Source organism: Marmota monax, unplaced genomic scaffold (assembly GCF_021218885.2).
Source record: "Marmota monax isolate L192 unplaced genomic scaffold, Marmota_monax_Labrador192_F-V1.1 WCK01_AAM20220418_F8-fsc00224, whole genome shotgun sequence".
Classification (NCBI taxonomy): domain Eukaryota; kingdom Metazoa; phylum Chordata; class Mammalia; order Rodentia; family Sciuridae; genus Marmota; species Marmota monax.
Genome location: NW_026693937.1, coordinates 969,621 through 996,051, shown reverse-complemented (window position 1 = coordinate 996,051; position 26,431 = coordinate 969,621). Strand labels below are relative to the sequence as shown.

The 26,431-nt window shown below is 37.2% G+C and overlaps 2 protein-coding genes across 4 annotated transcripts in view; one reads left to right on the top strand and one right to left on the bottom strand.

Moving 5' to 3' along the window:
- Positions 1–281: 281 nt before the first annotated feature.
- On the bottom strand, positions 282–11,927 carry Lsm1 (LSM1 homolog, mRNA degradation associated). 3 transcript variants are annotated; one of them, XM_046463871.2, is made up of 5 exons: positions 11,571–11,927; positions 8,623–8,691; positions 6,468–6,583; positions 1,261–1,429; positions 656–793 (listed from the first exon to the last, which is right to left on the bottom strand). In XM_046463871.2, the coding sequence occupies exons 1-4, from the start codon at positions 11,614–11,616 to the stop codon at positions 1,262–1,264; spliced, it is 399 nt and encodes a 132-aa protein (XP_046319827.1). In that variant the 5' UTR covers positions 11,617–11,927; the 3' UTR covers positions 656–793; position 1,261. The 3 variants fall into 3 exon arrangements, with proteins under 3 accessions (XP_046319826.1, XP_058441423.1, XP_046319827.1); XM_046463870.2 differs by lacking the exon at positions 1,261–1,429 and having other exon boundaries at positions 282–793; XM_058585440.1 differs by lacking the exons at positions 1,261–1,429; positions 8,623–8,691 and having other exon boundaries at positions 282–793.
- A 93-nt stretch (positions 11,928–12,020) lies between these two features.
- Bag4 (BAG cochaperone 4) overlaps positions 12,021–26,431 on the top strand; it is a 30,212-nt gene continuing 15,801 nt past the window's right edge. Inside the window, exons 1-2 of the mRNA XM_046463868.2 lie at positions 12,021–12,439; positions 24,773–24,880. Of these exons, the coding sequence (XP_046319824.1) occupies positions 12,167–12,439; positions 24,773–24,880 (381 nt within the window). The 5' untranslated portion in view covers positions 12,021–12,166. The remainder of the gene's footprint in view (positions 12,440–24,772; positions 24,881–26,431) is intronic.

The window sequence follows — 26,431 nt, the reverse complement described above, 5'->3', positions numbered from 1 at the left end:
TCAAACATGAGGCTTCATTTGTAATCAGATACTGGAAAACTTAAATGAAAGCTCTTTCTTCAACTTTGAAAACTTATTTCTTATCAGATACAAACATGAAAAAGGATATGAGGAGGACCCCCAAGATAATCAGTATGAAAATTCTCCTTCATAAGTAACCAGCAACTTGAAATTGTGATGACAAGGGGAATCCCAGTGAGTGGACTGCTTATACCTTTCTGAGTAGAAACAATTTTTGTCTATCGCTGGAGGCAATTCCAACTTGGAAAATAACATGACAGTTCTGAGATTCATATTTTATTTACAAGTCAATGAAAAATGTCCTCTGTAAACTCTAATTTGGTATATGAAAAGCAATATAGACACGGTTGCTGGCTCCACAGTGACGTGTGTGAAAGGAGTCCATGCCACTATTTATTTAAACAATGATTCTGTTATTTAAAACAAAGAAAAAAACAAAAACAAAATCCCACATGATTTCTTCATGTTGCATGTGAAAGAATGAAAAATAAAGGTGACTTTTCAAAACTCTATAGTCTGTTCAAATGTATCAGGTGACCAAGATGTCACTTTCATTCAGTGACAGTCCCTACTCTCCAAAGCATAGCCTCTGAGCAATGACTTAATATTCATCAAGAGTATCTGCTCGAGGAATGGATAGACCCCGATCTTTAAGAGCTTGAACTTTCAGCTTCTCTGCTTCTAGCTTGGTCTGCTGTTCCACCCTCTGTTCTTCTAAGATTTCTTCAATAGACACTTGCTGGAGGGGTGTATCACTCTCCTTTTCCAAGTCCTGCAAAAGAGGCAGGTTTGAAAAACTTCCCTTAAAGACTGAGAATAAAGAACCTTACAGATCTAAAGCAAATGGATTTGATTCCTATGGCAGATTACTTTTCATTACTGTGACATGGCTGAAATATCCTTCTAGTACAGAAACAAAAAAGGCTGATAACATTACTACAGAATATATAACCAGAACATGGTAACAGATCAGTATTGGTATATATAGCAAAGTTTTAAGTTAGTCAAAATCCCACATTAGTCAGGATTAACTTTATTTATTAAAGAATTAACTTTTCTTTTTTGCAGTACTAGGGACTGAACCAAGTGAGTACTCTACCACTGAGCTACATCACCTTCCTATTTTATTTCTGGTATTGGGGATTGAACCTAGGGGTGTTTTACCACCAAGCTACTTCCCTCCAGAATCAGAGTCTCATAAAGTTGCTGAGGCTGGCCCCAAACTTATGACCCTCCTACCTCAGATTCCCAAGTTGCTTGGATTGCAGGTGTACGCCACTATATCCAGTCCCTTTTTGAGACAGGGTCTTGCTAAGATGTCCAGGCTGATTTCGAACTTGCAATCCTCCTGCCTCAGCTTCCCAGCTGCTGGGATTGCAGGTGTGTGCCACTGTGCCTGGAAACTTTTCTTTAAAACAAAATTATTTGGGCTGCTTATAAACAGCTATCTCTTCAACTGTACAGAATCCAAGAAAGTTACTGAGGCCAAAATGGCTTTATTTATTTTTTGTGGTGCAAGGAATAGAATCCAGAGTCTATCACAGAGTCTATCACATTCCCAGCCCAAGAGGCTTTACATTGTATTTTTTCATTTCCAGAGTCAGCTTAATTAGGTGGAGGTTGTTGCTCGGTAAAAGGTATAGAATTCTGGGTATGGTGGTATGCACCTACAATCCCAGAGACCTGGGAGGCTGAGGTAGGAGGATCACAAGTTCAAGCCCAGCCTCAGCAATTTACTGAGACCCTGTCTCAAAAACTAAAAAGATCTGGGAACATAGTTCAGTGGTAAAACACCTCTGGGTTCATCCCAGTACTCCCCTGCCAAAAAAAAAGTAGAGAACACTGATTCAAGTCAGCACCACCCTTCCCACTTTTATTTTTCTTTTTTGGTATTGTAGATCAAACCTAGGAGCATTTAAACACTGAGCTACATCTTCAGCCTTTTTAAATTTTTTTATTCTGAGACAGGGTCTCACCTTGTGATTCTCCTGCCTCAATCGCCTAAGTAGCTGTTATGGGCCTGCACCAGTGACCCTGATTTCCCACCCTTCTTTATAAGCAATAAATGGTTCTTCCATTAGAAGTTTCTAAATTATAATACAAAGGACCAAGAAAGTAAGTAGGTCAGTGGCAGAGCCCCTGCCTAGCATGTATAAGGCACTGGGTTTGATTTCTAGCACCACAAAAAGAAAAAAAGAAAAAGAAAAAAATACAACACAAGACTCTTTCCTCTTTTATGACAAGTCTATAGAATACTTTAGAAGATCAGCTGAATTACTAAACTTGGTTGGTCCCAATGTATTTCTTTACCATATTAATTTTAAAATACTTTGCTTAATAAAAAAATATTTTTCCTTATTTCAAAAATAATTCCTCATTGTAGGAAATTTAAAAAATAGGCAGAAGCAGAAAAAAATTTAAAAATTACCCATACTTCCAGTATGAAGGGTTAATACTTCGGTGAATATCCTTAAAAAAAAAAATTCATTTATTTTCCTTTAAGGATTGAGCCCAGGGGCGTTTAACCACTGAGCCACACCCAGGCCCTCTCCCCTACTATTTTTTTGTAGTCAGGGTCCCACTAAGTTGTTTAAGGTTTGGCTAAATTGCTAAGACTGGCTTTGAACTACTTGTGATCTTTCTGCCTCAGACTCGGAAAGTTGCTGGGATTATAAGCGTGTGCCATAGCATCTGTATTTTAGAAGATGAAAACACACACACACACACACACACACAAATAATGCAAATATTGACTAACTTTTTTCATTGAATATAGCATGTTTTATATTTTTATTTTTGAATATCTTATAAATATTTGATACACAATTTCAAAATGCAGAAGAACTTTGCTACAAATGTATCTCACTGTGAATAGTGAATTAGAATTAACATACAGGGATTACTGTGTTTATAACATGGAAAGCCTATACAAAGCACTCATTTCGTATTTATTTTCCTCTATCACTCTCAATGATAAGGTTTGGGAAGGCACTGACACATACACAAACTCCATAGCTGTTCTAGTGTAGATACAAGTTAACTGTCGCATGCTGCAAGGTCTTAAAACTCACAGGCAATAATACTGTCAGAGCACTTTCACCAGAGAAGTTAGGGTAAGTCACATACATATAAGCCACTGGTGCCCTGGGTCAAAGTCAACGGCACCCAACAAAATATATATTATCAATTATACCTTTCCTCACAATCTGTGGGTAGCAACTGGAGGGCAGTGTTCTTGGCATACAGCCTCTTGAGGTTTTCAATATGTCATTTATGTGGTTAAGAAGCTGCTGCTTCCCAATAATCAGTTTTATTACTTAAGGCTGTGTGCACCATCATCCTTGAGGCAAAATCCAGGGACTTCTTAAGCAATGTAATGTTTATAGAACCTAAATGGTTTCTGGACATGAGTTTCCTTGGAGCTGGAAATTTCTTTAAACTGATTGTTGATTTATATAATCATGTAAGCATTCCTCAACCATGTTTCTCTAGTGGTTAGTGTAAAACTTCTCAGTATCCAAACCATAACATGTTAAAAAAAAAAAAAAACAAAAAACTTTCCCCTACAAAATGGATCCCAGGGAACAATGAATCTTCAAGTACATTTTGGCTTGTTTTCGAATATATATACATCTACCACAGACACATTTTTGTACCAACATAACTGGTACGAAAAGTGTGTCTATTGTGTTTAGCACTATAAAACTGAAGCAGAGTATGTGTAAATATTTTAAATTAAAGTCTTTCTCTCTGGTGTCAAAGTAATACCTTTCCTCTATAACTGGGTGTAGTGGCTCATGCTGGTAATCTCAGTGACTCAAGAGGCTGAGACAGGAGGACCATAAGTTCCAAGCTAGTATGGGCAATTTAGGAAGACCTTGTCTCAAAATTAAAACAAACAGAGAAACTGGGCCAGGAGTGGTAGCACACGCCTGTAATCCCAGCGGCTGGGGAGTCTGAGGCAGGAGGATCACAAGTTGAAAACCAACCTCAGCAACTTAGTGAGGCCCTAAGTTAGAGAGACCCTATCTTTAAATAAAATATTTTTAAAAGGGCTGGAGATGAGGCTCAGTGGTTAAGAGCCCCTGGGTTCAATCCCTAGTACCAAAAACAAAAAACAAACAAACAAACAAAAAACCCAAAACAACCCCCATGCCAATGTAATTCAGTGGTAAAGCATTCTTAGTCCCTCCCAACCCCCACGCTAATCACCCTCAATCCTACCTATCAAGAGATGGATAGCTCTTCTAATATACTAGCAGACTACTTTATAGTTCTTTACTAGACCCCCTCTCCCTGGAGTACTAGGTGCTTTATTTCAACCTGTACATAAAATATGGTGATCATTTCTGCTGCTTAAACATGCCAGGAATGATAAACCAAACCACAAATGCCAACCACAAAAATAATTCATAAGTGAGAAAAAAGGCATTTTAAACATTTTACTGCAGTATTTGGGCAGTACTGATAGTTTTGATTAGTTATTTCTAGCCATTTCCACCATATCTCTGAACCAATCTGATTGACCCTGGCAGAATTATCTCTCAAATGATCAATTGCTAAAAATTAGCTCTGAACCAAACCACTCTACTCAAAAGACTTCTGTAAACTGAATTAAGATGTGGCTAGGTATTGGGAAACTTTAGTGAATAAAACAAAATAAAAATGGAAAAAATAAACACCAATGTCTGGCAGAGAACAGAAAACGGGGCTGGTTACCAGACCTTAATTTCTTTTTCCTTTTCATTTTTTTTTTTTTTGTGGTGCTGGGAATCAAATCCAGGGTCTTACACATAATAGGCAAACTCAACCACTGGGCTGTACCCCTAGCTCAACTAGTCTTGTAGGGACCCTGATTTTCTTAGAAAATCTAATAATCAGAATCAGCAAGACTTAACTCGATAAAAGGTTTTAAGAAGATATTTTTAAAAAAGGGTCCAAGTACTTTTCACACACACACAATTTTTGCAGTACTGGGGATTGAACCCAGGGGTGTTGTACCACTGAACTACATCCCCAGTACCACCCTCCTCTTTATTTATTAATTTTTGGTAACAGGGATTGAACCCAGGGGTGTTTTACAACTAAGCCAAATCACCAGCCCATTTTTTGGGGTTGAGGGGTGTACCAGATTGAACTCAGTGGCACTCAACCACTGAGTCACATCCTCAGCCTTATTTTGTATTTTATTTAGAGACAGGATCTCACTGAGTTGCTTAAGTGCCTCTCTTTTGATGAGGCTGGCTTAGAACTCACAATCTTCCTGCCTCCGCCTCCCAAGCTGCTGGGATTGCAGGCATGCACCACCACGCCTGACTCTGGTTTTTGAGACAGGGTCTCACTAAGTTGTTGAGGCTGCACTCAAACTTGTGATCCTCCTGCCTCAGCCTCCAGAGAAGCTGGCATGACAGGTATGTACCACCATGCCTGGCTAAACAGTTTTATATTTATAAAATAGTTTTCCAGTAGTATAAATACACACAGATCCACAGCAATATCACTTTGGAAGATTAACTTTTTGTTGTTGGTATTTTTCATACTGGGGATTAAACCCAGGGGTGCTTTACCATTGAACCACACCCCTGGCCCTTTTTAAATAATTTTTTAATTTTGAGACAGATCTTGCCTTTGCTGAGGCTGGTCACTAACTTGCAATGGTCCTGCTTCAGCCTCCCAAGTCCTTGGGATTACAGGCATGTGCCACTGCACCCAGCTGATTTAACTTTTCACTTGCCAATTGTTCTTTCTGGCATAGGTACTTCCTTCCTGGCTGTGATCCAAGGATCACAGCTGAGCTCCATTTTCAGGACAGACAAAAGAAGGGCTTTTCCTACAGCCTTTTTTTTCTCTTTCCCCCTTGAAAAATATGGACAATATGTTATATGCAATGTGTTCTTCCCTCAAACTCTGCTAATTAATTTTTATGTTATGGAAAACCACTTTAATCAATTAAATGACTGCAAAATATTCTAACATAGGGAACCTGTAAGCCAACAACATTCATCGAAAGTCTTTTTGACTTTCTGCTATTAGACATACACAGAAATTCTATATTAACAAACACATTTATATAGGACAATATATTTTTTTAAAAATTTTATTTATTTTAGTTGTTGATGGACCTTTATATGTGGTACTGAGAATTGAATCCAGTGCCTTACACATTCGAGGCAAGTGGTCTACCACTGAGCCACAACACCAGTCCAGAGCAATATTTTTATATCAGGTAAAATCACTGATATTTTGTTCATGGGATCAAAATATTTAAATGCCCAAAGGCACTGAAACAAAGTTAATTTTTCTGTGTAGCTTTCCTAATTTGGTGGGTGCCTGTGATAAAGAAACTCAGTGATATGTGGAAAATATTTTTTTCCTCTTGAAAAGACAAAAGAAACCTAACTAGTATGAATATCAAGATCCATAGTAGCTTAACAGTTTTCACTTACTATTTCTCCTAGTAGGACCACATTTTCTCCTCTGACCACAAAAATTCCTCGAGGAATATCACCGTATTTTTTGCCCACATGAATACGCTCCACAGTCTGATGTAGCACTAAGTTAGCTATAAGTGTATAGGAAAAAAACAAAGATATTTAGTACACATGATTGGATAAAGGTCCATAACTCAACTATTCAGTGATTTTGAGTAGAAAAGATTCAGCTAAACATGATTTCCAAACTTTTTAATTCTAGGAAGAACAAAAATTTCAAATAATCTCTTTCACTGAGAAGAATTTAAACAATTGCAAATAGAGTAGTTGGGATTATGTTGCACTAATCCATGAATGGCAACAGAAATAAGTTATGAAAAATAAATTCCTTTAATGGTTAACTGCTTGTATCAACACAGCTATAAAAAATATAAGTGAGCCAGGTATGGTGGTGCATGCCTATAATCCCAGCAATTTGGGAGGCTGAGGGAGGAGGATTACAAGTTCTAGGCTAGCCTCAGCAACTTAGTGAGACACTGTCTCAAAATAAAAATAAAAAGGTTGAGATGTGGCTTAGTGCCTCTGGGTTCAATCCCCAGTATTAAAAAAAAAAGAGAAAGAAAGAAAGGAAGGAAGGAAGAGAAAATATAGTACACATATAAAGGCATAAATTGGCGTGAACATACTAGATATACAGAGATATGAAAAATTGTGCCCTAAATGTGTAATAATAATTGTAATGCTTTCCACTGCTGTTGTGTCTTAAAAAAAAAAAAGAAAGAAATTTGGAAAACTTGAATAATGGTAAGAACCATTCAGATTAAAACCTTAGGTTTTGAAATGAGACAGTGTTTCTTTGTGATGTGGATATGTGTATATGATGCCTTACTGAAGATTTAACTTTGTTTCAGTACTTAGGATTCGTTTAAACCAATGCAGGTATCCATAAATTATGATATAGCAAAAACCTATTTTTCACCTTGGGAGAAAATTATAGTTGGTAATTCAAGAGTAAACTCAAAATTTCACTACTTATCCTTAAAGTGCTCTGATTAATTAATTTTCTTCTTTGAAGTAGTAATATTTGTCATATTTGAAGCAAAGCAGAAATCTACATTCATACATTTTTCTTTAGAGTCTCACCGTGTGGCCCAGACTGGCTTTGAACTCCTGGGCCCAAGTGATTCTCCTGCATCAGTCTCCCAAATGGCTGGGACTAAAGGTGTGTGCCACCATGCCCAGGTATTCATTCTTTTCTTTTCTTTCTTTCCTTTTGTACCCCCCCCCCCTTCTTTATTTATTTCTAGTACTGGGATTGAACCCAGAGGTGCTTAGCCATTGAGCCACATCCCCAGTCCTTTTTATGTTATTTAGAGATAGGGTCTTACTGAGTTGCTAAGGGCCTCACTAAGTTGCGAAGGCTGACTTTGAACTCACGATCCTCTTGCCCTAGACTCCTGAGCTGCTGAGATTACAAGCATGTGCCACTGTGCCTGGCCAGCCTCCATACCTTCTAGAATTTTTTTTTTTTTTTGGGGGGGCACACTGAGGATTGACTCAGGGCCTCACACATGCCAGGCAAAAGCTCTGCCACTGATCTATACCCTTTATCCCTTTGGTTCAAAAAAAGTTGATGTGAACTGAAAAGTTTCTTGAAATGGAAGGAAACACACATCTCTTATTTTAGAAAAATGCAGTCTGTAAAACAAAGATTGAGAATCCTGAGTCTAATGTATCCCTATATGTAAAACATCGAGCTTAATGTTCCATCAAAATCTTCACGGAATGCCTTCTCCCCAATTTTCATTGGACAAGGAGAGATTACCTTCAGTACAGGAAGTGCTTTGAAGAGAGTGGCACCCAAGCCAATGTACAAATGAGCAGCCTTTTCAGTGAACTGAGTTTATTTCTATCATTTGGCTCCCTCTAATGGGGGAAATAAAAAAACTGTCCAAAATACTACTGTGAAAACCAGTTGTAGATATACATGCTTGTAAATATACAAGCATTTGAATCACCTAATCATACTTACTTAAAACAGTTCCAATATGCCAGACACATATGAAAAAGTTGCAGATAAATAAAGTTCAACATAAAATAACACCAAAAATGCAATGGGTGGCTGTTATTATCCAGAGAATTAAAGAAGAAGTCCATAATCAATACATACCAAATTGATCAATGCTTCTTAAAAAGCCTATAAGTGTCCTTCCATCTCGAAGTAAAACCAAGTGCTTTTCTGGAGAGAGGGAAAAGGATCTTTAAAATGAAAGATGTCAGCTTCAGTGAGTTTATACGATAATAAGGAAAATAAAGTTAATAGCAGTTTAAGTATACTACTTCCTCTTTAATGGACTTAAGATGGAATTCACTGGGAAAAAACAGAGGGATGGCCAGGACAGCCTAGGACTTAAATTTGAAGATTGGTGGTAAAAAGAGAAACACAGTAGTGGCAAAAGAGGTAAAAACGTGCAGATTGGTATGGAGCCAGGAAGCCTAACTGGCTTCATACCCTGATGTTTGGCCCTTAAACCTTCACACTGTCATTTCAGTTTCTGTCTGTAAATTGAAAAATTTAGAAAGGTTTTCAATAAATACAATGCCTTGGGTTGGGGGTATAGCTTAGTAATAGAGCAAGCACTAAGTATGTGGGAGGCCCTGGGTTAAATCCGTAGAACCAAAACAAAAGCAAAAGCACCACCTCAGATATTTACAATGAGGACCTAATAAGCTACAGCATAATTCAATATTTATTAAGAGATACAAGCTATTCTGGGGTCTGAACACCAACCTTATCAATTAATATTCATTGTAAGGGAAGATAAAAGATAACAAAATTTCAGCTATTCATTTCTTTAATGCCATGCATAAAATACTTTGTAGATGCAGAAAAGAGGGGCAGTGATTTTGCCTTGAAGGAACTTGTCTTATTCCTTGGATTGTTCTTGCCGTAACCAAGCAAATTGTAATTATATGAGATTTCAGAGAAAATATCATTTACCTGGAGGAGGTATTCAAGTTGGATCTTGAAAGGTAAGTAATTTTTGGTCATGGGAAAGGAAAGAGGGAAGGGGAGACAAAACTGTAAATTAAGCAAAAGGGACAAAAGGACTATATCCCCTATTATTGACTAAAGGCTGAGGATGTGAAGGGAAAGAGCAGTAGTTAAAGTCAGAATAGTATTAGGGGCAGGCTTAAATTTGGATTTGAAATCGGACGTGATGGCACATGCCTGTAATCCCAGCAGCTTGGGAAGCTGAGGCAGGAGGATCGTGAGTTCAAAACCAGCCTCAGCAATGGCAAGGTGCTAAGCAACTCAATGAGACTCTGTCTCTAAATAAAATACAAAATAGGGCTGGGGATGTGGCTCTGTGGTTGAGTGTCCCTGAGTTTAATCCCCAGTACCCGCCCCCCAATTTTGATTTGACTTCATAAGAAACAAAAACACTGAAGACTAAACTAACAGAAAAGCAAGAGAAGTTATAAAGCTAATGCCTATCTGGGAGATCTCTTAATCTCTTCTGGGGAATAGTAAAGAGCAGAAGAGAAGAAAAAATTTGCAAAAACCAGAGTTAGAGAAACCAAGAGAACAGAATTAAGAATTCAGTGATGATAGTATCACAACGCTGCTGGAGAGAACTCAGAGGAGAGCCTTAGAATGATTACTTAGGAAGTAGTTTCAGTAGTGTGTTGACAGCAAAAAATTAAGATTGCAGAGGTAAAAGAAGGTGGTCAGGAAGTAGAGTAAAACCGAGACAATTCAAGATACCGATATAGAGATGGAAGTTTGATGGGGAGATACAACTGAGGAAATATTTGAGATGGACAGACAATAACATATATAAAGGAAAGGATGCGGCAAGGACAAAGAGGCAGAAGACATGAAAGAAAACATATAATGTAATAAGATTCCAAAAGCAGGAGGAGGAAACAATAATATCAGAAAGGGAGGAATACTTCCTACTCAAATCAGAGAATGGGTGAAAATTCAAAAAGACTATGGGGAGGAGGGGAGGGTATGTTCTGGAGTGGTGATGTAAAGTCTGTATATCAAGTGGTTTCAAACTTTTTAAGAGGGGTCCTGAAATCTACAAAGAGGCACAGATTAGAAGGCTTGAAAATAAAACATAATTTTTAGGAAAATGGAAGGGTGTGTTAGTGGTTTCAAGTAATTCATATATACAAGAAGAGGTGAAGGCAAAAGGGAAGAGCATCCTCAAGCCATTAAAACAGAATATTTCATTACACCTTACAGGTAGACTACTTATAGAGTAATGTTTATATACATATTTGGTTCAATTTATACTACATTTCCTTTCATTAGCAAAATTAGTAATATGGGTTTAAAAAATGATCTCAGATAACCATAAAATGAGAATGTAATCAAACAATCTAATTTTCATACTCGCACAGTAACTACAGAGATCACTGTAACTTGTTTGAAAATGTGTAAATCATTTTGCAGCAATTACAAGTTAATGAGGCAGATAATATGATTAAAATGATAAAAATGTTACTTTTCTTGAAGAATAATGCACAGATAAAAATTTTGATAAAGACAGGTTGTCTGGCAGTGGTCTCTACTAACATAACCTGAAAATGCTAATGACCCTCACAGTAAAAGAATATTGCAAATGGCTACAGAATAGAAAGCCTACATTTACTGCTAATTAAAACCGACTGCTGTTGTCTTAATATTTTCATTTTTTGATGCATCCTTCCTCTAAATATTCTCATGTACCCACTAGTGACAACCTGGTACTTAGAGAAATTACCGCGGGAAACAGTGGATGCGGGACAAGTCGGCTGGGCCACTTTGGTACTCGGGCCTAGGCTGCCACGACCCTCGGAACTAAAAATAAATTCAACAGTTTGCGGCTCACCAGCCCTAAGTCTGGTGAAGGTTGCGAGGGGCAGAACTGAGGTAGCAGGCAAGGGGGTGGCAAGCGGTGGGGTCCCGTGGCTGTGGAGAATTTCAAGGCAGAACACTCAGAAATGAGCTCAAAACACACTGCCCCCAGCTCTGGACTCATTCTACAAGTTCCCTCCAAAGAGGGCCGTGTTCCGGAGAGAAAGGGTCTCACTCCAGGCTTCACCGGGAGGAAATGAGCTACTCACTGTCGATGTCCTCGATGAGGCTGGCGGTGCCGGGCATATAGTTCATTTTGAGCTGAGATGAGGCTGTAATGTACAGCGGCGATAGGCCAGCGTGTCCAATAACTCTTTTTTCCCACCGCAGTCGCCGCCTTGGCGGGACCGGGACAGGAAAGTCTCTTTCCAGGCTACCACTTCTGCCCCGGCTCTCAGCCGCCGGGGTCTGCCGGAAGCACCTTCATATTACCCCACCCACTTCCTGTATCACGTGCCTGCCCCCCGGAAGAGGTGGGGCAGTCGTGCGGTCCGGGACGGTGGAGTTCGGGGTACCGTTTCCCCATCCTGGAGAAATTAGGATGAAAGATCTAGATTGGATAGAGGGTCGAAAAATGTTTCCTTTCCTGTAAGGAGCATGGTGTCTCCTGTTGCTTTCCTGCTTCGAGACCAGGGAGTCACTGCCGTCCTCTACGTTCAGGACTCGGCAAAAGGGGCGGGTCAGCGCCTGGGATTGGCTGTTATCGTCCGACCCCTCTTACTGCTCTCCACTCTTTCTCGCCTGCAGGCGCCTGCGCAATGGGTTGGCCGTGGGGGGCGGGAAGCGCTTCGGGGCAGTGGAGCCCATGTCGGCCTTGAGGCGTTCGGGCTACGGCCCCAGTGACGGTCCGTCTTATGTTCGCTACTACGGGCCTGGGGGTGGAGATGTGCCAGTGCACCTTCCCCCGCCCATATATCCTCCCCTTCGCCCCGAACCTCCCCAGCCTCCCATTTCCTGGCGGGTGCGCGGGGGCGGCCCGCCTGAGACCACCTGGCCCGGAGAAGGCGGAGGTGGAGATGGCTACTATCCCTCCGGGGGCGCCTGGCCGGAGCCGGGTCGAGCTGCAGGAAGCCACCAGGTAAGCTTTGAAACATGTGGCTTGGGGGATCCGATAGGGGTGTTTGGTGCCGGAGTAGGCGAGGGTCCTTGCGCTTTTTGTACCTCTAGGTTTGCAATGGCTCGGGTTTCATATTTGTTTTCCTTATGGGGATGGATTGGAGAGACAGACGAGAGACAGACTGGGAACATAGGTGGGAGAATATGCTTGTGTTCATTTTGCCCTTCCATTTCTGCTTCGGCTGTAATAAGTGTATCTGTTTCATTAAGAAAGGAAAAAACAACATGCGCTGACTTCTAAGCTCAGTAGCAGGCTGGGGATCTGTCACCACGGAGCGATATTGGGATGGAATGGCAGGGCTCTGCTTGAGCTCTGACAATTTATCCTGCGTGGCTAGAGTGACTGCAGCCCCGGTTGTCGCTCAGCAACCCCTCCCGCTGGGGGGGAAGGAACCTGAACGAGGGGGAGGGAATCTGAGCATTTAGCCCTTTGCTCCTAAAGCTTTGCCTTGGATCGAATCACGAATAATCAATATTGTAAACATCTTTCCGTGGATTGTTTTATTTAATGTTCACAGCAACTACAAGTTAAATGTCATTACGGCATCCCTATTTTCAAATAACGAAGGCAGATTTGAGAAGTTCACGCATTTCCTTAATGTATTTGAACTTGTAACATTTTTATTCTCTGTATTCCTGCCAGAAATGTGTTTCCGTTTTATTAATGTAGTATTTTTAGTAAGGGGCTATCTTTATAGAATGGTGGCACACCTCTCTTTTCAGTTAGGAAGTATGGCAAAATCATTTGTTGAAAGTGTTATTAGCGAAATTCTCATACATTGTTGATGGGATTGTAAAATGATGTAATGCTTTGGAAGATTGTTGGACAGTTTCTCAAAACATTAAGCATAGAATTAGTGTATGAGACAACAAGTTCATTCCTAGGTATATACCCAAGAGAACTGAAAACATGTCCATATAAAAACTTTTATACATATGTTGGTAGCACCGTTATTCATAACGAAAAATGGAAGTAACCCATATGTCCATCAACTGATGAATGGGTTAACAAGATATGGTATATTCATACAGTGAAATATTATTTGGATATAGAAAGGATTGAAGTACTGATGCATGCTGCAACAGGAGTGAACCTTTAAAAGATCAGGCATCTTGGGTAAAGCCAGTCAAAAAGATTGCATATTGTATTGATCCATTTATGTAAAATGTCCAGAGTAGGCAAATTCATAGAGACAAAAAGATTAGTGATTGCCAGGGGTTGAAGAACAAGAGCTATTGATGAGTTTATGGATTTCTTTTTCTTATTATTATTTTTTCTTCCTGTGGTACAATCAGGTTGAACCCAGGAGCATTCTGCCTCTGAGTTACATACCCAGCTCATTTTAAAATTCTATTTTGAGTTGGCATCTCACTAAGTTGTCCAGGTGGTCCTGAAGCTTATGATGTTGCCTTGGCCTCTCCAGTGGCAGGGAGTTGAGATTATAGGCTAGTGCCACTGCCTCTGGCTTTTTTTATCTTTTTCTGGGTATAATATGGTTGGGAGTGGGGACTGCTCTACTACTGAGCTATATTCCCCAGCCCTTTTTTGAGTTTTTATTTTGAGACAAAGTCTGGCTAAGTTGGCCTTGAACTTGCAATTCTCCTGCCTTGGACTTCTGGGTTGCTGGGCTTATTTGCATGTACCATACCACCACATCAGGCTTGGTGTTTCTTTCTTTCTTACTTTCTTTCTTTTTTTAAGAGTTTCTTTTTTAGTTGTAGATGGACATAATACCTTTGTTTATTTTTTTATGTTGTGCTGAGGCTCACGCATGCTAGGCAAGTGCTCTAGCACTGAGCCACAACCTCAATCCCTTGATGTTTGTTTTTGAGGTAATTTGTACACTTTAAAAGGATGGGTTTATGGTATGCTAGTTATATCTCATAAAATTGTATGAGAAAAAAATGTGTAGCAGTGAGAGTTTACTGTAAAAGAAAGATCTGGAATAAGTAAATTGTGGGACTTTAATCCTGTGATCTAGTGATGAAATGCTTGACTTATAGGTGCCCAGATTTAAAGATCAGTTGAAGGAAAAGAGAAGAGGACCTCCAAACTGCTTATTTACTTTTGTTAGACTTGGCTGTGTTAGCAAAACAACAGTGAATTTTCTGGGGTAGAGCTAGCAATGGGTTTGGATAAACCAGAGCAGTTAAGATTTTAGCTTTGTGTAGGGAGTTGTGAGGTGTGGTTGAAGTATAGGTGTACACATATTGTGGGTGATGGTGTTGAAATTGTTGGCAGATAAAACTGTATGTGTATAATTGGCATTTGTAAATCATTTTAAAAGTTTGTATTCTATCATTCATGTCAAGGATTCTGAAACTTTAAAAGTATAGGTTGGTAATTTCTTGTATAGGTAGTAGAAAATGAATACAGTGCCTGTTATAGATATTGCAAACTTTTTTTTTTAATTCATTGTCTTTATTGGTTTTTATGTAAGTTTGATGTTTTTATATTGTTAAGTCTATCAAACTAAAAACCAAACAAAATAGGAAAGTAAGAATTTTGCTACTAAAAAAAGTCTTGGAAGCCTGTTAGAAATGCAGAATCTGTCCTCTTTTAGACTTACTACTGCAATGTATTGAGATTCTCAGGTGATTCATATACACATTTATGTTTGAGAAGCTTTGCACTATAGAATTGGATATATTGAGATGATGTTGCATTGAACCAGAATAAAGACTTGACTATATTAACATATTTAAATATGACAGGGGAAAATTGGAAATCTGCCACTCTCTCTATTTATTATTTATTTATTTTTTGTAGTGCTGGGGCTTGAACTAGGGGCCTTTTTTTATTTTTATTTTTTTTAATAAATCTTTGCTGCTTCTTTTTTTTTTAAAGAGAGAATTTTTTTTAATATTTATTATTATTTTTATTTTATTTTATTTTATTTTTATTTTTTATTGTTGGTTGTTCAAAACATTACATAGTTCTTGATATATCATATTTCACACTTTGATTCAAGTGGGTTATGAACTCCCATTTTTACCCCATATACAGATTGCAGAATCATATCAGTTACACATCCATTGATTTACATGTTGCCATACTAGTGTCTGTTGTATTCTGCTGCCTTTCCTATCCTCTACTATCCCCCCTCCGTCCCCTCTTCTCTCTCTACCCCCTCTACTGTCATTCATTTCTCTCCCTTGTATTATTTTTCCCTTTCCCCTCACTTCCTCTTGTATGTAATTTTGTATAACCCTGAGGGTCTCCTTCCATTTCCATGCAATTTCCCTTCTCTCTCCCTTTCCCTCCCACCTCTCATCCCTGTTTAATGTTAATCTTCTTCTCATGCTCTTCGTCCCTACTCTGTTCTTAGTTACTCTCCTTATATCAAAGAAGATATTTGGCATTTGTTTTTTAGGGATTGGCTAGTTTCACTTAGCATAATCTCCTCTAATGCCATCCATTTCCCTGCAAATTCTATGATTTTGTCATTTTTTAATGCAGAGTAATACTCTATTGTGTATAAATGCCACATTTTTTTTATCCATTCATCTATTGAAGGGCATCTAGGTTGGTTCCACAATCTTGCTACAGAATAGAGGACACAGAAACCAATCCACAAAACTACAACTATCTTATATTTGATAAAGGGGCTAAAAGCATGCAATGGAGGAAGGATAGCATCTTCAACAAATGGTGCTGGGAAAACTGGAAATCCATATGCAACAAAATGAAACTGAATCCCTTTCTCTCGCCATGCACAAAAGTTAATTCAAAATGGATCAAGGAGCTTGATATCAAATCAGAGACACGCCGTCTGATAGAAGAAAAAGTTGGCTATGATCTACATACTGTGGGGTCGGGCTCCAAATTCCTCAATAGGACACCCATAGCACAAAAGTTAATAACTAGAATCAACAAATGGGACTTACTTAAACTAAAAAGTTTTTTCTCAGCAAAAGAAACAATAAGAGAGGTAAATAGGCAGCCTACATCCTGGGAACAAATCTTTACTCCTCACACTTCAGATAGAGCCCTAATATCCAGAGTATACAAAGAACTCAAAAAATTAGACAATAAGAGAACAAATAACCCAATCAACAAATGGGCCAAGGACCTGAACAGACACTTCTCAGAGGAGGACATACAATCAATCAACAAGTACATGAAAAAATGCTCACCATCTCTAGCAGTCAGAGAAATGCAAATCAAAACCACCCTAAGATACCATCTCACTCCAGTAAGATTAGCAGCCATTAAGAAGTCAAACAGCAACAAGTGCTGGCGAGGATGTGGGGGAAAGGGTACACTTGTACATTGCTGGTGGGACTGCAAATTGGTGCAGCCAATTTGGAAAGCAGTATGGAGATTTCTTGGAAAGCTGGGAATGGAACCACCATTTGACCCAGCTATTCCCCTTCTCCGTCTATTCCCTAAAGACCTAAAAAGAGCATGCTACAGGGACACTGCTACATCGATGTTCATAGCAGCATAATATTTATTTTTTAGTTTTCGGCGGACACAACATCTTTGTTTGTATGTGGTGCTGAGGACCGAACCTGGACCGCAGGCATGCCAGGCGAGCGCGCTACCACTTGAGCCACATCCCTAGCCCTAGGGGCCTTTTTTTAATATTTATTTTTTAGTTATAGGTAGACACAATATCTTTATTTTTTATTTTTATGTGGTGCTGGGGATTGAACCCAGTGCCTCATGCATGATAGGCGAGTACTCTACAGGTGAGCCACAACCCCAGCCCTTGAATTTGGGGCCTTTTATACATTAGGCAAGTGCTTTACCACTGAGCTACATCCCTAGCCCTCCATTATTTTTTCCCCCAAAAGTAATTTTAGGGGACTGGGGATGTGGCTCAAGCGGTAGCATGCTCGCCTGGCATGTGGGGGGCGGGTTCGATTCTCAGCACCACATACAAACAAAGATATTGTGTCCGCTGAAAACTAAAAACTAAAAATAAATATTAAAAAATTCTCTCTATCTCTCTCTCTCTCTCTCTTAAAAAAAAGTAATTTTAGGAAAAATTACTTCAAAGAGTAAAATTTTTCTTGTTACCTATCCTTAAAGTATACAGTAAATATCCAATATTTATAGCACTGTAGTTTGATCCTTGAACTAACAGCATCTGCATAACAATTGGAACTGGTTGGAAATATTTTGTCTCAGGCCCTACCCCAGATCTATTGACTCTGCATTTTATTTATTTATTTATTTTGGTAGTAGGGATTGAACCTAGGAGTGCTTTACCACTGAGTCACATCCCCAGCTCTTTTTATTTTATTTTTATTTTGAGACAGAATCGTATTAAGTTGCTCAGGGCCTCAATGGGTTGCTGAGGATGGATTTGAATTTATAATCCTCCTGCTTCAGCCTCCAGACTGGGATTTCAGGCATGTGCCACAGCCAGGCTTTGAAACTGCATTTCAACAAGATTTGTTGATGATAAGGTTTATATATAATAATACTTCTTTAAACTATCACCACTAAAATCAACAATATCTTCAAATTGCCAATCCAACAACTTCTTTTCAGTTCTCATACCACTGTCCTTGCCTGGTTTGTACATGACTTCTTGGAGTCTATTATTCTTCAATTATTTTCTCCCATAATATATATTTTTTAGTATTTTTTTAGTTGTTGAAGGACCTTTGTTTAATCTATATGTGGTGCTGAGAAGCTAACCCAGTGCCTCACACATGCTAGGCAAGTGTCTACCACTGAGCTACAACCCAGCCCCTCCCATAATATTTTATATTCCTTTTCTCTAGTCCCTATAATTATACAAATGTAAATATATATACAGGTATTTTATATATACTTTATATATATTATATTTAAAATATATAATAGTATATAATATGTGTAATATATACGTATATGTTATATATGTATATTATATATATTTACTTATTTTTGGTACTGGAGATTGAGCCCAGGGCACTTAACCACTGAGCCATATCCCCAACCCTTTTTTATTTTAATTTAATTAATTATTATTATTTTTTTTTGTACCAGGGGCACTTGATCACTGAGCCACAACCCAAGCCCTATTTTGTATTTTATTTAGAGATAGGGTCTCACTGAATTGTTTTAGTGTCTCACTTTTTTTCTTTTTTTGCTGAGGCTGGCTTTGAACTCACGATCCTCCTGTCTCAGCCTCCTGAACTGCTGGGACTACATAGAGGCCTGTGCCACTGAGCCCAGGTTTTTTTTTTTTTTTTTTGAGACAGGGTCTTACTAAGTTACCCAGGGCCTTGCTGAATTGCTGAGGTTGGCCTTGAACTTGTGATCCTCCTTCCTTGTCCTCCCAAGCAGCTGGGATGAAAGAGGTATGCCACCAGGCTTGGCTGAATGAGAGGTTTTGATAAGAAGTACTTCTAGAAATTTTTTTTTCTTTGTTTTGGGTCCTGAGTAGTGAATTCAGGGGCACTCGCCACTGAGCCATGTCCCCAGTCCTATTTTGTGTTTTATTTAGAGACAGGGTCTCATTGAGTTGCTTAGTGCTTAGTTTTTGCTGAGGCTGGCTTTGAAATCTCCAATGTCAAAATGCATTCTACTGGTGTGTATAAGTAATTAGAACAAATAAAAAAAGTGAAGGAAAAAAATAAAATTAAATTAAAAAATGAATAAGTAAATAAATAAAGTGAGCAAAAGAATTGAAACCTCTTGTGAACTAGAGGGGATAGAAGGAATTCAGAGTTGGAGGAGAGGAGAAGTACAGGTCATTTCAGAGTAAGGAAAATAGGATAGGATATGTTGGGAAATTTATATTATAGCATATGCTGATAAATGTTATAATCAGGTGCTAGGGAAAGGGTGGAAATTGTAGAAAAACTTGGAGAAAACTCAAATGAGATTGGAAATTTTGAAAATTATGATGAGGATAAAGTGATTTTGGATATTTAGCTGTACAAATTATTTATGTATTTTTAAGATAACTTTTGTGAAGATCTTGTTTAAAAATATAAGCAGATTTATAAGTATAACTTGTATAGTACCAGCTCTACCCAGATTCCTCCATTATTAGATTTGCTTGGGCCAAAGTTATTTTTTGCAGCAATATTGGTAAGTCACTAAATTTAATCATATATCCATCTGTGTGTGTGTGTGTGTGTGTGTGTGTATGTTGGGTCTTGAACCCAGGACCTTGAGCATGCTAAGCATGCACTCTACCACTGAGTCATATCTCAGCTCTTTACTTCTTATGTAACTAGTTAGTTCTAAGACAAAAATGAGAAGGAATTTACTTGACTCTAGCCTTCATCTGTTCTAAGCATATCTTAGAACAGAAAAAAGTAAATAAATGGTATTTTGCCACAGAAAATTGTAATTAAATTTCCTTTGCTTTCAGAAAAGCTTTAATTCATATTATAATCACTTGTGAAAACCTTTTATTAACTTTTTTATTTAAACCTTTGTTTTAGTTTATATTTCAGTCAATAAATGAAAAGTTTAGAGTTAGTTCTTCACTTCCTCATGCCATTTTGCCCAAACCATATTCCATTTTTTAGTTCTGATCTTTTTTCCTGAATCTACTAGCTCATTTTCTTCCACTTACAAAAAAATTCAAACCACCTAATCCTAAAAATTCATCCCTAAATCCTGGTATCCAGTGAAGTGACCATTTTTCATTGATGAAAAGTTTAGAATTGGCATCTTAGTGTTTTATTTATTTATTAGTTTAGTTTATAGAATAAAGTTTAGCTTTAGTCAATATCCTATGAAGCCATTTGTGTTAGGTTGTGTCAGGCATAAGCACAGACTTTCAATGTTACTGGACATATTATTATATTTGTCCCCTTTTGTCCAAAAGGAAGGGGAAAAAAAGAGAGACAAGGTGTGTGTGGGGGGACAAAGATAATCTTTTGAAATTGACAATATATTTTTGAAAAACTATATTAAGGGGGATTGAACCTAAGGGTGCTTTACCATTGAGATACACCCCAGACCTTGTTTTTTTTTAATTTTGAGACAGGGTCTTGCTGAGTTGCTTAGGGTCTTGCTAAGTTGCTGAGGCTGGCCTCAGATTTGTAATCTCCTTTCCTCAGCCTTCTGAGTTGCTAGGATTATAGGTGTATACTACCACGCCTGGCTAAAATTAATGATTTTTATTATTTAGTTGAGAATATTCTTATTTTTTTAATTTTAAAAAATAGCATAATTTACATATAGTATATCCCACCCATTTTTAGGAATAGTTCTGCATTATAGTTCTTTGTTTCTTTATTTGGTGGAGGGGATTGAATCCGGGGCCCTATACATGTTCTATTACTGAGCTGTTGATCTCTGGTACAACAGTTTTGCAGGTATCCCATTCTAAGACATATAATCAGTTATTAATTTAAGAGAACTTGATTTAAAAAATTTTTTTTAGTTGTAGATGGATACAATACCTTTATTTTTATTTATTTTTTATCTGGTGCTGAGGATTGAATCAGTGCCTCACAAGTACTAGGCAAGTGCTCTACCATTGAGCTACAACCCCAGCCCTCATTTTTTAAAAAAAAATATTTATTTTTTAGTTGTAGTTGGACACAATATCTTTATTTTATTTATTTATTTTATGTGGTGCTGAGGATCGAACCCAGGGCCTCGCACGTGCTAGGCGAGCGCTCTACCGCTGAGCCACAATCCCAGCCCCCCCAGCCCTAATTAAAAAAAAAAATTATTTTTCAATAGAAATTCATATTTAGAAACTGTGTAAGTCAGGATCTATGCAGGAAAACAGAACCTCACTAGTTCTTTTGAAACAGATAATTTGATTTAGGGAATTAGTTAAATAGGTATTGGAGTTCTGAAAAGGGAAAAAGAGAAAACAGAAGTAATAGAAGATAGTAACTGTAGGAAGCAAATACAGCTTCTAGGGCTGGGGAATAAAGGGAAACTGTTAGGCTTATTAGAACTTGGAAACTTGGAAAATAGGCTGGTGGAGCTGAAACCTAAATCAGGTGCCAGTTGTACCAATTGCCTTTTTTCCTATCTCTACTGAGGCCAATTCCAAGGACCTCATCCATGCTAGACAAGTTCTTTATCATTGAGCTATACCCACACCACTAGCTTTCAAGAATATTTTCTAATGTAGCTTTTAAATTTCTTTAATGGATACTTGTATGTATTTCTCTTTCCTTAGTAGTTATTTGTGGGCTAACTATGCATGTTACCAGAATCAACTTCCTATTTAGACTAACTTAATTCCAGTGATATGTAGAAATAAATGTTACTTCTATACAATTTTATATCCTTTTCTCCTTTATGATATAATTGTTATCCATACTCTATCTATGTTACTTACCCATTGTTACTTATTATACTTACTAATTTATATAATTTTATGTTTTTTAAAGAATCTGAGAGAAGAAAGGAGAGCAAGTCTATATGTTTTAATATATTAGCGTTTCTTTGTTGGGGGATATTGGGTTATATTGGAGATTGAATCTGGGGGAATTCTACCACAGAGCTACATCCCCAACCCTTTTTATTTTATTTTGAGGCAAGTTCTCATTAAATTGTCCAGGCTGGCCTCAAATTTGTGATCCCCATTCTTCATCCCTCCTGGGATTATAAGCATGTGCCACTATGCCTGATTTAACCTTCTTATCATTTCTGGTATGGTGGTGTATTGAGTGGTGTCAAAAATATCTCTGACACTCTTTCTGTTCAGTCTTCTTTTTCTTCTGTTCTTCAGATTGCATTATCTATACCAATCTATCCTTCAAGTTTGCTAATTCTTTCTTCTGCCATTTCAAATCTCCTGTTGAGCCCCTCTAGTGAAAGTATTACTTTAGTTATTGTACTTTTCAATCCCAGAATTTCTTATGGATTCTTTTTTTAAAAGTTGTTATTTGGAGTTGCTATTCTCTATTTTTTTGCAACATTGTAATCACACCTTTCTTTACTATTTTAATCAGTTTTCTTTAGTTCTTCAAACAGATACGTATAATGGCTACTTTGAAGTTTTTTTTTTTTTTTTTAATCTGACATCTGGTCACATTCATGAACAGTTTTTGTTACTTGCTCTTTTTATGGGTCATACTTTCTAATTTCTTTGCATGTGCCATAAATTTTAGATATCATATTTTGGCAACTCAGTGTATTGGTCCAACCACCCTCAACAATAGCTTATTGTTATTTGCTTTTGTTTGTTTGTTTCTTGACTGGCTGGATTATTTTGATATACTCCATAACCCCCAACCCCCTTTAGTTTGGAATATATGATATAACCCCCAACCCCCTTTAGTTTGGAGTATATGATATTGTTCCTTGAGAAGTACAGCCTTGGTTATGCCCATATCACCCAGAGTGACCGAGGTTTTGGGTTAGGGTTAGGGTTAAGATATTGGGAAGCTGAGTCAGGAAGGAAGTGAGGACATAGGTGATATAGAAGATAGGAGAGTTGGAGTGGTAGTAAAAATATGGGAACCTCATACAATCAATGGAAAAGGACAGAAACCAGGGTAGGTCTGAGAATTTAGATATTAACTCACTACCTCTGGGGTGAGTCAACTTTAGCCCTTTTCTTTTTATCTCTTTTCTCATGATTTACATTCTCCCCCCCATTTTTTAATTGGTGCATTATAATAGTACATGATTGTGAGATTTGTTGTTACACATTCAAACATGCACACAATATAGCAATATAATTTGGCCAGTATCATTCACGATTCATGCTCTCTTTTTTGCAGAGGTGGGGGAGGGTACTGAGGATTGAACTCAAAGGCATTCAACCACTAAGCCACATCCCAAGCCCTATTTTGTATTTTATTTAGAGACAGAGTCTCACTTAGTTGCTTAGCGCCTCACCATTGCTGAGGCTGGCTTTGAACTCAAAATCTTCCTGCCTTAGCCTCCTAAGCTGCTGGGATTACAGGTGTGCGCCACTGTACCTGGTGATGATTCACATTCTTGGTAGAGAGAAAGCAGTTAGTCAGAAGCTCACCCCTAAATCAAGGGGACAAGAGGGAGGGCATTAGAGGAATTTGCCTGATTGGAAGATGAAGTTAGGATTTGAAGTTTGCCTGTAATGTTAAAAAAAAAAAAAAAAAAGAAGTCCTGCTATTCTCTAGTTTCTTTTTTTTTTTTTATAAAGGTAATACTACTTGCCTAGCATGTATATTGTCATATAGAATCTTTACATGCTTTGAAAGTATTATGAAATTTAGAAGTAGTGCAATTAAGCTAAGATAGCGATAACCTCTTAGTGGTTACAACTGCCAATGAATTTCTTTGTGAAACCACATTCAAAATTTAGGAAAAAAATTCAGAGATTCTGTCCAACCTTAGAAGTATACTTGAATGATAAAGTTCAAAGCAAAATAACTTACAGGATAATAAATGTATGCATACATTAAGCCAGACAATAGATGCTCTGCAAAGTTTGAGTTGGTCTTGTCTCTTAACAAAGCTTATTGAGGGCTGGGGATTTAGCTCAGTTGGTAGAGTGCCTGCCTCGAATCCCCAGCACCACAATAAATAAATAAACAAACAAACAAACAAATAAATAAATAAAGGTATTGTATCCATCTTAAAAAAAAAGAAAACCCAACTTATTGAATTGTTGCAAATCATTGAATTAACTTTTTGAGTTGGAAAGGCTGAAGAGATTTATTGTCATGGCTAGATTTACTCCATGTTCTATAATAGTTGTAGAATTTTGTTCTACATTAATTCCTGATGTTGAGGTTATAGGTTGTTACCAGAAAGCCTACCCATAGCGGAAAAGATATGATGGCTGCTCCTAAGAAAAAAAGAAAAATTCACTTTCAGTAGCATTCTTACACTATTAAATTAGGGGTATTCAACCTCTAGTGATAAGGGGTAGTGACTAAGGAATAAAAGCAAATATTATAAATACATTATAAATATATTATAAATACAAATATTATAATATCTCTGGTTTTGCTAATTATCCTTTTTAAAAAATTTTTGTACACCTTTATTTTATTTATTTATTTTTATGTGGTGCTGAGGATCGAACCCAGGACCTTGCATGTGCTAGGCCAGTGTTCTACCACTGAGCCACAACCCCTTTCCGCTAATTATTTTGATGCAGAATTCCTTCATTGACATTCATTTCCTTCATTTGTTTTGGTGAAATTGGCATAATGCATAAGAACAATCTTTTACTAGATAGTCAAAAATTGTTTTGTTCCAGGGCATGTAATTTATCATGTAATGTATCTTCATGAGTTTAATAGTGATAAATAATGGTAGGATTCTATTGCTTTTTGTCTGTTTTCTTTTTTGATATCTATATCTTGCCTCTGTCAGTTTATTTCAGAATGATGTAAAAATGTTATTGAAAGTGAATTTTTCTTGTTTTCATAGGAGCAGCCACCATATCCTGGCTACAGTTCTAACTACTGGAATTCTCCTGCACGACCTAGGGCCCCATACCCAAGTACATATCCTATCAGACCAGATTTGCAAGGCCAGGTATGGTTGAAAATTGACAAACTTTCTGAATTTGTCCTTAACGAATGAATTAGTTTCAGAACTTGTGGAAATTTCGTAGTGGTAATATGTGAGCTTTGTTTTACTTTTTAATTTAATGGGTTCCATCAGTTTCATTAGTATTTAATTAATTTATTTATTTTTGTGGTACTGGGGGGGGTTTTACCCGGTACCTCATGTATGTTGATAAGGAACATATTATCTACAACAAAGGTAACTTGAGGCAGAGTAAATTACTTCTCAGAATCAGGAAAAAACATATATAAAATGTACATGTATTTAAAAAATGTACATATTTAAAAAATTTTTATTTATGACAAATATTTCATTATAAATATTTAAAGTTTATACTAAGAGTACAGAAAATATATACATCTTTTTAGCTACAATACCTTGCTTTATCAATTTTTAATTTTACCGGAGTTCATATTAAAAACAATACAATTAAAGCTCCTTATGACACTTTCTTTCCATTTCCTTAAATTATATTTATTATCCTCTTTCTGTTTTTATGCTTTTATACTTGTATTTATATCCATAAACTTTATGTAGTATTATTTAACATGTTTTTAAACTTTGAGTAGTTTCACATTAACCTTTTGCAGCTTCCTTCTTTTTGCTCAGATTTTTATTTTTCTATTGTACACATATGAGACAAGAATTTCTCTAGGGTGTGGAATTGTTGGGTTTTGGTGTGTATAGCTTTATTAGGTATAACAAATTACTTTTCATAGTGTTTGCACCAGTGAAGTTTTTTTTTTTCTATCTAGATACCGTATTTCTGTATGTAAGTAATTTTTAAGGAATACAATTGCAATATATAGTTTTAAAGCAGCTACATTTAAGCAGCCTTCAAATGAGTACCCAGAACTTTAGATCCAGATTAGAATTATCTATAAACTGACTTTCTCTGCAGAATTAGTCTTCTGATGGGTTTTAGGTAGTCAAATATATGTTTGTCTCTTTAAATTTACTAGTGGAAGCTGAAATAATGGAAATACATTTTCTTTAAAGGGCTGAATAATTAATTCAGTTTTAAAAAACCTACAGGAGAATTCCAAGTTCAAGGCCAGCCTGGACAACTTAGTAAGGCCCTGTCTCAAAGTAAAATTTAAGAAGTCTGGGGATGTAGCTCACACCCCTAGTATGATGAGGCCCTAGTATCTGGTAGAATACACCCCTAGTATAATGAGGCCCTCAAAAAAGAAAAAAAAAAAAAATCATATTACTCATTTTCCTTCTGGTTGCCTCCTCATATTAATCTTGCCTCACAATCATTCTTTTTGGTGTGTTTTATAAATCTTAAAATCTCTAATTAAAAATAGTTTTAATAAACCAAGAATGCATAATTTTTTATTGATTTTATTATTTTTTTTAAATACACGACAACAGTAGAATACATTACAATCCTAATTACACATATAGAGCACAATTTTTCATATCTCTGTATATAAAGTATGTTCACGTCAATTTATGCCATTATACATGTACTCTTTTTTTTGCATTCAATCTTAATACACACACTCACACACA

What these genes read in the sequence shown, in the direction of transcription:
- Lsm1 (XM_046463870.2), bottom strand. Translation starts at nt 11,616, where the DNA reads ATGAACTATATGCCCGGCACCGCCAGCCTCATCGAGGACATCGACA. An exon ending in CCTCATCGAGGACATCGACA is followed by an intron (nt 8,692 to 11,570) that starts GTGAGTAGCTCA and finishes CCCTCTCTCCAG; the next exon opens with AAAAGCACTTGGTTTTACTT. An exon ending in TGGTCCTACTAGGAGAAATA is followed by an intron (nt 794 to 6,467) that starts GTAAGTGAAAAC and finishes CCTCTTTTGCAG; the next exon opens with GACTTGGAAAAGGAGAGTGA.